This window comes from Ostrea edulis, chromosome 3 (assembly GCF_947568905.1).
Source record: "Ostrea edulis chromosome 3, xbOstEdul1.1, whole genome shotgun sequence".
Taxonomy (NCBI): Eukaryota; Metazoa; Mollusca; class Bivalvia; order Ostreida; family Ostreidae; genus Ostrea; species Ostrea edulis.
This window is the reverse complement of record NC_079166.1, coordinates 44,637,060-44,648,447: the sequence shown is the minus strand read 5'-3', so window position 1 is coordinate 44,648,447 and position 11,388 is coordinate 44,637,060. Positions and strand designations below refer to the sequence as shown.

At 35.3% G+C, this 11,388-nt stretch overlaps 1 protein-coding gene across 1 annotated transcript; it reads left to right on the top strand.

Moving 5' to 3' along the window:
* Nucleotides 1-28: 28 nt before the first annotated feature.
* On the top strand, nt 29-10,535 carry LOC125673770 (N-acylethanolamine-hydrolyzing acid amidase-like). Its single transcript, XM_048910575.2, has 10 exons — nt 29-253; nt 2,978-3,087; nt 4,651-4,720; nt 5,118-5,244; nt 6,575-6,665; nt 6,914-6,993; nt 7,998-8,170; nt 8,268-8,330; nt 8,496-8,591; nt 9,191-10,535. The coding sequence occupies exons 1-10, from the start codon at nt 60-62 to the stop codon at nt 9,267-9,269; spliced, it is 1,083 nt and encodes a 360-aa protein (XP_048766532.1). The 5' UTR covers nt 29-59; the 3' UTR covers nt 9,270-10,535.
* The last annotated feature ends 853 nt before the right edge of the window (nt 10,536-11,388 follow it).

Genomic DNA, 11,388 nt, shown 5'->3' with positions numbered 1-11,388 from the left:
CTTTACAGAAGAGTTCTTGTCAAGTGTCACGTGACCAAAAATAATCACATGGTACGAAAATGGCACCTTCCGCAGTCGGCAGTTTCGTTGCCCTAGGTATCTTTGTAGTATTTTGTGGCGTCAGTTGCTACCCTGATGTACTAAGAAAACCACCACAGTATACCATCAACTTAGACCTACCTGAGGAAGACAGATGGACTAATGTTGTCAAGGACTATCATCAGATTGTACCTGATGTTTACAACGTTCTGAAGTAAGGAATAGACCGGCATACTGTCAGAAATTTTACGCGCAAATAGTCTCCATTTCCATGTAAAACAATCTAGCTATAAAGATGTGAAATAAGATTTTTGAAATGAAAGGCATTGCTTCACCAGTCACCATTACTGGCATTAGTCTAGTGAGCCTCAAACCCACATATAACTGTATAACAACACTGACAGCAGCACTCAGGGTAGTATAATGAGGAAGTTGTTCATCTTAAACATTGCTTTTAGGTCATCTACAAAAGTATTTAAGTTCAATTTTTAGATAGTTGACATGACTGACAGAGCAATGCTGGATCATTTAAATTCTAAAATTATGTAACTCCCCCTCCCCCCTTTTTTCCCTAAAAAACGGGGGGGGGGGGGGGGGGGCTTTAAAAAGGGGGGTTGGTTTGATATTGTTTAACGTCCCACTGAAGAATTTTTCACTCATATGGAAGCATCACCAGTGCTGGTGAAGGACTGCAGAAGTTAGGGCTATGATTGGTGCTTTCAGCCACATCTGCTGTGACACAGGGCTTCGGTTTTTGCAGTCTCATCCAAAGGACCACCCCATATAGTCACCTCTTACGACAAGCAAGGGGTACTGAGGACCTATTCTAACTTTGATCCCCACGGGATAGTGAAGACTAGAAATTGTATTATAGCTTCTAAAATGAAATAGCTTAAGACACCCAAACTTGATTTCATGTTGGTCCTTGATGATATCATCTGTGAGCTAACTTGCAGGGGAGACATGGTTAGATATGCAAATTTGTGTATTAGAAACAACCAGTCAGATAGTTTTCTTTGGAACTCTTGAATGAACAATATATGATATAGATAAATTAGATGTTGTATTAGAAACAACCAGTCAGACAGAACCATATGGAATTCTTTCAATGAACTTTGACAATCAGACAGATTTGTTCGTTGGTGGCCAGATAGCTCATTTGGTAGAGCACCTGACTAGAGATTCAGGGGGCCTGGGTTTGAATCCCAGTCTGGTCCATTGCATTTTCTCCTTTCTGTTACATTTGGTTCTATAGACCAGCCCCTGGAATTGACAGGTGAAAATGCCTGCAAGAGGATAAAGATTCTGGGTTGATATCTTCAAGGTGCGAAGACATTTAAAGGTCCCATCACCTGCGACATCTTCAGTGCCAAGCTGTATCGGCTCTTGCCCTTCTCTTGGACTATGCTGGTGATGTGGAGAGGGGGGATCTGCTGCGCGGGTAACAGTTTGTCCACCATAAAACCCTGCCCAGGCTTGCCAAGCAGACAGATGACTCAGTTGGTAAAGCCTGACTAGAGATTCAGGGTGCCCAGGTTTGAATCACAATCTGATTCTAGTTACATTTTCTCCCTTCCTGGTTCAATTTTATTGAATAACTAATACTACATAGCTTAAAAAACTTTTGTGTGGTGCATTTAGGTACATTAAATAAATATTTTTTTGAATATTTACTTAAAATGGTTGCAGTATGGAAATTATACAGAAAATTGAAGAAAAAAATTCTTATATGTTTGATAAAAATTATAAGGCCACTGAGTCTAGTATATTTTGGAATGGAACTCTCTAAATTATTTTACGTGGTCGTCATTGGTAGAAAGAAGTAAATTAGACTCCAAGTTTAAACAAAATCAGGGGGAAAACCATGTTTTTATATAACTATACTGTCTATACATATAATTATTATTTTATTTGAGCAAATTCCATTAGAAATCTGTTGCATTTTAATCTTAATTTGCTTCATGACATTTCCAATTATTGGAGGTTTAGTACACACAACAGATTTTTTGTTGCAGTTAAGGTTTACCGATAATAAGGTATAAATTTAATGCATTATATATGAGTAATATGATTATATATATATATATATATATATATATATATAAAAGATAATGTATCTTTATATAATTTATTGTATATCTATGATAAGATTTATTATATATCTCTCTCTATATATGATTTATTAATGTGGATGTGCTATAAATGACACACTGTATGTGTTTGAATATGATAGACTTTTGTTTCTACATTCATACTTCCCATGATGCTCCATCACCATAATCATTTACACAATGTTAAAACTGTTACTTATAGTATAAGTAATTCTCAGTTCTGTTAATTATCTAAGAAATAAATTTCAGTTTTGAATATAAGGATATGAACTGCAACTAATTCTAACACACTTCATGAAATATACCAGCGTGAAGCGTCGCAGAATTCTAACACACTTCATGAAATATACCGGCGTGAAGCGTCGCAGAATTCTAACACACTTCATGAAATATACCGGCGTGAAGCGTCGCAGAATTCTAACACACTTCATGAAGTATACCGGCGTGAAGCATCGCAGTTCAGACCCTCATGCATTTTCAAAAGTGAAATTTATTTCTTATATTTAATCTGCTATTATTTCTGTTAGAATTCACAGCTGTTAAAATAGATGTACTATATTTATTAAGATTCATGAATGCATTGTTCACAATGCAATGATTATGATTTCATGAGATAATGGCGATCAATATAATTTGTAAAGATATCAAAGGCAAAAACATTGGAATATTGTAAATATAACTAATTAATCATAACTCTTGAACCCCCATGAGCAATAGAATGTCATCAAAAGTTCTGTTGACAACTTACATGAAGTTTATGGATCATGAATTCCCATCCCTTATACACATGCATGTATGTATTACAGTAATCATGAATTTGTTTTCAGGTCATACTTGGGCAATTTTCCATTTGCCAACCTGACAATAAAGGCAATCGAGGCGGTAGCTGCCGACATTGACAACTTTTTGCCAAAGCCATATGCTGGAGAAATGAGAGGTAACATTCCCTACAAACAATTTGTTTTGTTTATCAAGCATATTGTGAATGTGCTCCTACAATTACGAGCCTCAGATACCATCCCTGTGTTCCTTATGATTACCTTTTATGTGGTAATAAAAAAATGAATGAAATGAAATGACATATTATGAAAATAAAATGTAATGATCGAAAATAAAAACAAAATAAATATATACATGATAACATAGAATACGAGTGTTGCTGCTGATCCTTCAGCTGGCTGAATGATATATGAACATTAGTACATATTTTGATAATGGAAGTCATTTATTTTTCATATAACAGATACGTTATTCTAATATCAAATGTCACAGGTAATATTATGTCCATCTTTGATGAGGCTGAAATTTTCATGTTGTAACCATCTTTATGCACCCATCTGTTTCATCTCTGATGAGGCATCGTCTGTTTCCCTTTTTACATATCTTGTAAATTATGAATTGTGCACTGTGCATGAGTGAATGGTGCATTTGTCAGTTAATTCATGCATAGAATCTCAAAGGCGATCTCTATTTAGAGACAGTTTATAGGAACAACTTGCCTTTCCCAGTTTTGTTTGATCTGTATTGCATTACTTGAAGTCTTTTCATAATAAATGAATATTTCTTAAACAAATCTCTGGGAAAGGTTTGTCACAGTCCAATGACCTCATTTTGGAATCACATGGCTGTGCATATTGAAATGGAATTAAATCATTCATGTATTTTGCACATTGTGAATTACCGTATTATGCCCTAAAGTACAATCATAGATCTCTATAACCCTGCTGCAGTAGTACAATATATATTCTGAGAGTTTTATCATGTTGCAGTGGTACAATATGTATTCTGAGAGTTGTATGTTGTAGTGGTACAATATGTATTCTGAGAGTTGTATCATGTTGTAGTGGTACAATATGTATTCTGAGAGTTTTATCATGTTACAGTGGTACAATATGTATTCTGAGAGTTTTATCATGTTGCAGTGGTACAATATGTATTCTGAGAGTTTTATCATGTTGCAGTGGTACAATATGTATTCTGAGAGTTTTATCATGTTGCAGTGGTACAATATGTATTCTGAGAGTTTTATCATGTTGCAGTGGTACAATATGTATTCTGAGAGTTTTATCATGTTGCAGTGGTACAATATGTATTCTGAGAGTTTTATCATGTTGTAGTGGTACAATATGTATTCTGAGAGTTTTATCATGTTACAGTGGTACAATATGTATTCTGAGAGTTTTATCATGTTGCAGTGGTACAATATGTATTCTCTGAGAGTTGTATCATGTTGCAGTGGTACAATATTCTGAAAGTTGTACTGTAAAAGTTGTTATTTACGCTAGCGGTTAAGTATGCATTTTTTACATCCAACACTACGTGTGGGGGGAAATTATGTGGTAAATGGATATAATTATCAAATATTTATAACGATATGTGTGGGGGAAATTTACGTGCTTATTACGTAACTGCATAATTAATGTAAATTTCCCCCACGCGTAAATAACCACTTGTACAGTATCATGTTGCAGTGGTACAATTAATGTTTGTGATATTTCAGGAATAGCGAAGGCTCTAAACATGAATCTGGGAGGCATTGTTGGGATGAACATATTGTACGACGTCTCAGCGTAAGTATCTAATATCAATTACATGTTGGGGTTGTTGTTGTTTTTTGTTAAATAGTAATATTTGTTGTTTTCACTGTTGTTACAATGTATGTCTAGATCATGAAATTAAGTGCATCAGATAACATTCAATTGTAATTTCACTCATAAAGAAATAACACTCTGTAGCTTTCTTTGCACTTTATATTAAGAAAACTGTATTTTTGACAAATCCTTACAATTTAATGTACATGAAAATCGAGGAAATCACCATAAATGAAGTTGATAAATGATATGATTTAAATTTTTTTTAATAACCAATGAATAGTAGGATTTGATTTAATCAAGCAAAGCATGTAAAAGATCTTGAATGATATTGTATTCTAAGTTACCGTGACAACAATATTAATGCTGTATCTAGGTTTTGCACCAGTATCGTGACACAAGATGCCAAAGGACAGATCTGGCACTCTCGTAACCTTGACTACAGCTTTGGGGACATGCTACGAAATATTACCATTAGAGTAGACTTCACAAAAAAGAATCAGGTTGGAATTTATTAGTATATGCATACTCTTACTATACATGTACATGTATATTTCATATTTCATTCAATTACACTGTAGATGTTTTTGTCCTATGCACTGATACATTAATCAAGTATATTGGGAGGAGGGGTTGTCGTGTGCCACACGACACAGATAAATTAAGAGTGTTGCAATGTGTTGAGATACACAGATTTATTTCACTATACATGTGTGCAATGCAATATATTTTTCTGAGAAACATCTAAACATCTATTATAGAAAGAGTAAAACTACAACTGTTTGAGTATTCCATATGTAAATAGCAAAATAATCCTGAATCATTTATTTTAAAAATATAAATAAATGACAAATGTTGAGAAGCAGTCATATTGGGGTTGGAAACTCAATGAAATTATGAGCCAGTCACAGGGCTGGCTACACTCAAACGTTTCCAGTCACAGGGCTGGCTACACTCAAAAGTTGTCAGTCACAGGGCTGGCTACACTCAAAAGTTGTCAGTCATAGGACTGGCTACACTCAAAAGTTGCCAGTCACAAGGCTGGCTACACTCAAACGTTTCCAGTCACAGGACTGGCTACACTCAAAAGTGGTCAGTCCTGTTCAAAATCTGCCAGTCCTGATTATCAGTTTTGTTGTGTTCATTATTTTACGTGAATAAAACTACTTATTTGTAATGATTGTTGTACACTGGCTGTTAAAATTAGCCCAACCTCCGGGCTATAGTATGAAATTTTGTCCCTGCCCGCCTGAGAAATAAACCATCTCAGGCGGTCTGTAATCTCCAACCTGGTTGTATTGGTTCAATCGTCAGTGGTTCAGTTGGATGAGCACCTGCCTCAATTCAGGTTTTTTTAGTTTGAATATCAGTCTGGCGTGTTGTATTTTCTTCCATCCTGCTGCAGAGACTTGCCTCTGGATTGACAGGTGAAGAAACCTGCCAGGGTAGAGCCTGATTGTCATTGGGGGTAAAGCCATTTCAAGTGGGAGGAAAATGTAGCAGTCAGACAAGATCAAATTTTGGTAGTTTAGTTGTTAGAGCAACAGACTAGAGAATTGGGGTCAAGGGTTTGAATCCCTGTGAGGTCTGTGGCATTTCATATGCTCCATTTACAATGGAAACTTAAAATGTGTGTTCTTTATAGACAGCATTGTGTAACCTAGCTGCAATAATGTATCCCTCTCCAACTCCAACTCCCCCTGTAGTCCTCTCTCCCCCCCCCCCCCCATCCCACCCCCCCACTGAAAACGTCAGAATAAAAAAAAATCGAAGATCGAGCTACATTATTGCAGCTATGTGTAACCTGACAGACTGATTTCTCTCTTTTTACAGACAGTCTACAGCGGAGTGACGTACGCTGGGTATGTAGGACTAATTACAGGAATCAGACCTAGAGGCTTCACAATGACTTTGGATGAAAGAGGTTTGCAATGCCCAATGCTTTGTATACATTATATTTTATTAGAGTGTAGAACTCTTTTATCAGGTAACAAACTATTACATGTAGACAAATGATAAACATATTTATATAAATGTCTTTTAAAAACTGATTGTTCAAAGTCTGTTCATATAAAGATTAGTTGATACAAATAAGAAACACTGGATGTTCATTTCAGTATTAAGTATTGGCTTGAGTTAGAGTCTCACTTTGTCTGTGTGTTTGTGTTTTAGATCAGGGTGCTTGGTGGGAAAACTTTATCATTGGATTACTGGACAGGAGAGCCATGCCCATCAGCTTCTTAATGAGAGATGTAAGTACCTAAAATTTACAGTCACTGGACACTGTACGTACCTAAAAATTACAGTCACTGGACACTGTCCTGAATATTACAGTCACTGGACACTGTCCTGAATATTAGTCACTGGACACTGTCCTGAATATCACAGTCACTGGACACTGTCCTGAATATTACACTCACTGGACACTGTCCTGAATATTACAGTCACTGGACACTGTCCTGAATATTACAGTCACTAGACACTGTCCTGAATATTACAGTCACTGGACACTGTCCTGAATATTACAGTCACTGGACACTGTCCTGAATATTACAGTCACTGGACACTGTAAGTACCTGAAAGACATCCACCTGTAACCTGTTATTAAAGACTCACTGTGAGATTAATCTTTTAAGTCGTTTTAGTTAGCAGGAGATTTTCTCTTCTCAGAGGGGGCCTCCATGGCCGAGTGGTTAGAGCATCGCGCTCAAAATCACACGGCCTCTCACCTCTGTCGGCACGGGTTCGAATCCCGCTCGCGCTGGTAAGTGAGAAAGTTTCCCAGTTTACTTTCGGAAGGTCGGTGGTTTCTTCCCAGCTACATTGTATCTGGGTTCTCTCTTCCATCCATGAAAACTGGGCGCCACCATATAACTGAAAAATTGTTGAGTGTGGTGGAAAACATCAATGAATCAATCAATCTATTCTCAGATATGTTTTAAAGAGGTTAAATAAGTTAATGTTATCAACAAAATATTTACAGTTAAGAGTAGTACCAATTATATTGATTGCTATTTATAGATACCGGTATAACCCTGATGTCTTTTTCTCTATATACATGTACATGTATGCATAGTATTATCTGGGCATTTTTCTATTAAAAGTAGTTTGAAATCTTAGTGATTTACGTTTTGGTGCAATTTTAACAAGTGTATCATTTATATGAAGAGAAATTTTGGCGAATTTTCCTCATCAGCCATAAAAATCAACATTTCCAACACACCAAACTTACCTAATATACCGTATATGATTGCAGACATTTACTGAGTGTAGTAATTTTACGGAGGCTGTTAATAAAATGGCTTACACCTCCACTGAGGCCTCGGGTTATGTCATCGTCGGTGGGGTCCAAAAGGGAGAGGGAATGGTCATTACCAAGGGAAGACTTGGGCCGGTGGATCTGTGGAAACTGGACCCTGCCAATGGAAGGTAGGGGAGATCAATATTGATGACATACAATCAAGAAGCGATTGCTTCGTCATTGTGTCTTATCAGAAGTGAGCATTGGTTATACTCTTGTTTTCAGATGGTTTGAAGTGGAAACAAACTATGACCACTGGGTTGCCCCTCCAAAGAGTGATGATAGAAGGTAGGTCAATGTTTCTGTGGGTTGACTGAAAACCATCAGATTTTGGTTGAATTTTCCTTTGCACTATTTTTCAAGGGGTAAAATCACAAAATTTTTATATCATGGAGAGGACTAATTTGAATCCCAGAGGTTAAGGATTCAATAAAAACCACTTTGTTTTCACAGAGACCCAGCAGTAAAATTAATGAATGAGATTGGACCCAAAAATATCACAGTGGATACACTCATGTCTGTGATGTCACTTCCTCCTGTACTCAACAAGTAAGTACATTGTACTCACATCTTCTGAAAGGTTAGTTATCTCTCACAATAAAGTTAAAGGGGATGTAGGATCTTACTTCTTAGAGTGTGTCCATAGAAATGTTGTAAACTCAATATAAAGCGTACTCTATCAGTAATAGGTATCATACTTACTAAAAGAGTAGGGAGATGAAAATCTCTGTTAATTATACAAGCGGGACAACAAGGGTGAAAGATCAAATGATATTCTTCCCATTTTTGTTTACAACATTGTTTCATTTGATTAATAACTATGACTATAACCCTTGACTCAGATATAAAGAAACATTTTCCCCATCAACAATGCTTTCTTTCAATTACACTGTATATTCACGGCATTGTTCTGTTCTATAAAGTTGCCAGATAGGAAGAGAAAAGTTCATATTCATTTGTGGGTTAAAGGTCGCATGTGAAGGTCAGGGGCAGTTAATGAATATACAATGTATCAAATCTGATACCATACATGGAGCATTATTGTAGGTTGAAGTAACTTAATTGTAGCAGGAGAGGAGAGATCAAGGTCCCGCTTGTATATTTAGCTTATTATGAATACTTGAATTGACTTAATTATTTCCTTCTAGCCACACTACATACACCATTATTATGTCTGCTGCCAAACCAGAGCTGACCTCAGTATGGATTCGTGACTACCATGGCTAATAGTCCTCACATTGAAGACTGGAATACAGAGGACGGTCATCCTGAAAAGAATATGAAGGAAAGGCTCACACTCCTTAACGCTGAATATCACTCAAATGAAAGCTTTCAATATTGGTGTTAGAGAAGAAAAGTTTTGTTTCTAAGTTCTGAAATATCCATAGATTACTTGTATATTTGTAATTGACATGATATACTTGTTTTATTTTTATTTAAATGTATTTTATCTATTACATGAATATGATTTTGAAACTATTGTTATTGACCACGAATGGTGCTAAATCAACAGAATGAAACACTGTTTGCTCAATACTCACTTCAATTACAATCAAAGACTGGTAACATTTTCTATATGCTACTCTCTGTATAACAGTAATGTATACATTCCAAATTTGTATATTTTCTGATCACTTTAAAATATGTTGCACTAAACTTTTTTTGACTTATCCTAGAAATAAACCATATACAGTGTAATTTTTTCAAAATATCAGAGTATCTTTTACGGAGATGATTAGACAAGTCGCTATTCATATTGTTATAAAGCATATCTGTGATAAAGTGAAGGAGATGTCCTGTGAAACCAGAATTGATTCATGCAGTCTGACGGAAATAAGATATGTCATCCACTCCCATACATAGTACAATGTATGTTGCTACAAGTATCAATATAAGCGTATTTGGGAGCAGATCAAAAGTAGGAATTGAATTAAACCACAATGTAGCTCTTTGGGAAATACCTGCTTTATCCCAATTTCTCCCCAAAAATGCAGTTTTGCAGCTAGTATGGAAGAAAATTGATTTAATTATATGTACTAGTCAACTATATTTTTGTTGGGGGGGGGTGTATCTGCAGACTTACTTTGGTAGTAGGTACATTTTGGAGTCCTTCATGCATTTGGCAAAGTATTAATTCTTGAATTTCAGTGTCATGTAAATTTTGCTGTCTACTGATTTATGACCAACACTAAGATATATCTATTATTGTACAATTCATTATTTTTAATATTATAACAAAATATGCCAGCACAAAGTAATTGATGAATTCTCCAAATAGCCTGTGATGTACAACACTGCATAAGAATTAATGTCTTAAAATTAGTACTTACACATACAATGTATTATGTTTGAATTTACATGCTAGTATTTTGGAAATTCATTGAAGATTTTCTGGTTTTACTCTACATTTGGTGTCACATTTTCTTGTACACCATTTCAAATGTTCTCTGTTACCTATTTGCATTGAAGAAATAAAAATAGAATGATGATTCATATTTTGTTGAGTTCACATGCTTACAGAAAATGCTTGAAGTATTTGCCCAGTATATCTCAAAAGTTTTCCTATCTAGTTAAAAAGGAAAAAAATAAAGTAAGAAGCACTATCAATGGAAAAATTGTGGTATCCTCATTTGCAAGTCTTTTAAAGAGGAAATGGTGTTCACTTTTGAATGTACGTGTATTTTTCTTTAAGAGGGAACATTTATTTCAAACCCAAACCTGAAGTAAATATTTTTGTTATGATATGGACCGGTTGATATGGCTCCAGACCCATAAAACTGGGACTTATAATTAACTTTTTATCTCACTTTTCTCACAGTACATGTACATACATTTTGTAAAGTGAAATTTCCATCAAAAGCGAATTGATCTCAGTTTTATGTCCCAGGAGCCAGGTTGAAGTCTGTTGTGTGGACTGACAAAAGTGAATGATTTAACACCCACAGCAAATGGCATCAGACAGAAATTCTTTGTTATTTCTTCTATAGACAATTTGAGATTCTGATTTCTTATACAGTAAAAACAGTTACAGTGAGCATGCTTATGATGAACTCGCGTTTACACCAAAGTGATTTTCATTCCCTGTAGTACTAGTTTAAAATTATTATGAACTTGTTGGATATGCCGAATTACGTTTATGAAGAATCAAAATTGTTCATTCTCGGCACTTTGCTATAAGCATGTTATACTGTGTATATCCAAATTTGAAAATCATTTTCTAATATTTGTAAAGTACATATTTTAACTGTTACAGTCATGAGTTTTACTTTACTGGACATGTGAAACATATCGAAATTCTCTTATGTAAAATGACAGGTCTAATATATTGAGGATATTTTGTTACATT

Bases quoted from the DNA above. Each gene is read 5' to 3' on its own strand.
- LOC125673770 (XM_048910575.2), top strand. From the start codon at position 60: ATGGCACCTTCCGCAGTCGGCAGTTTCGTTGCCCTAGGTATCTTTGTA. The intron at 6,666-6,913 runs GTTTGCAATGCC...TTTGTGTTTTAG, and splicing joins AATGACTTTGGATGAAAGAG to ATCAGGGTGCTTGGTGGGAA. The intron at 8,592-9,190 runs GTAAGTACATTG...ATTTCCTTCTAG, and splicing joins CTTCCTCCTGTACTCAACAA to CCACACTACATACACCATTA.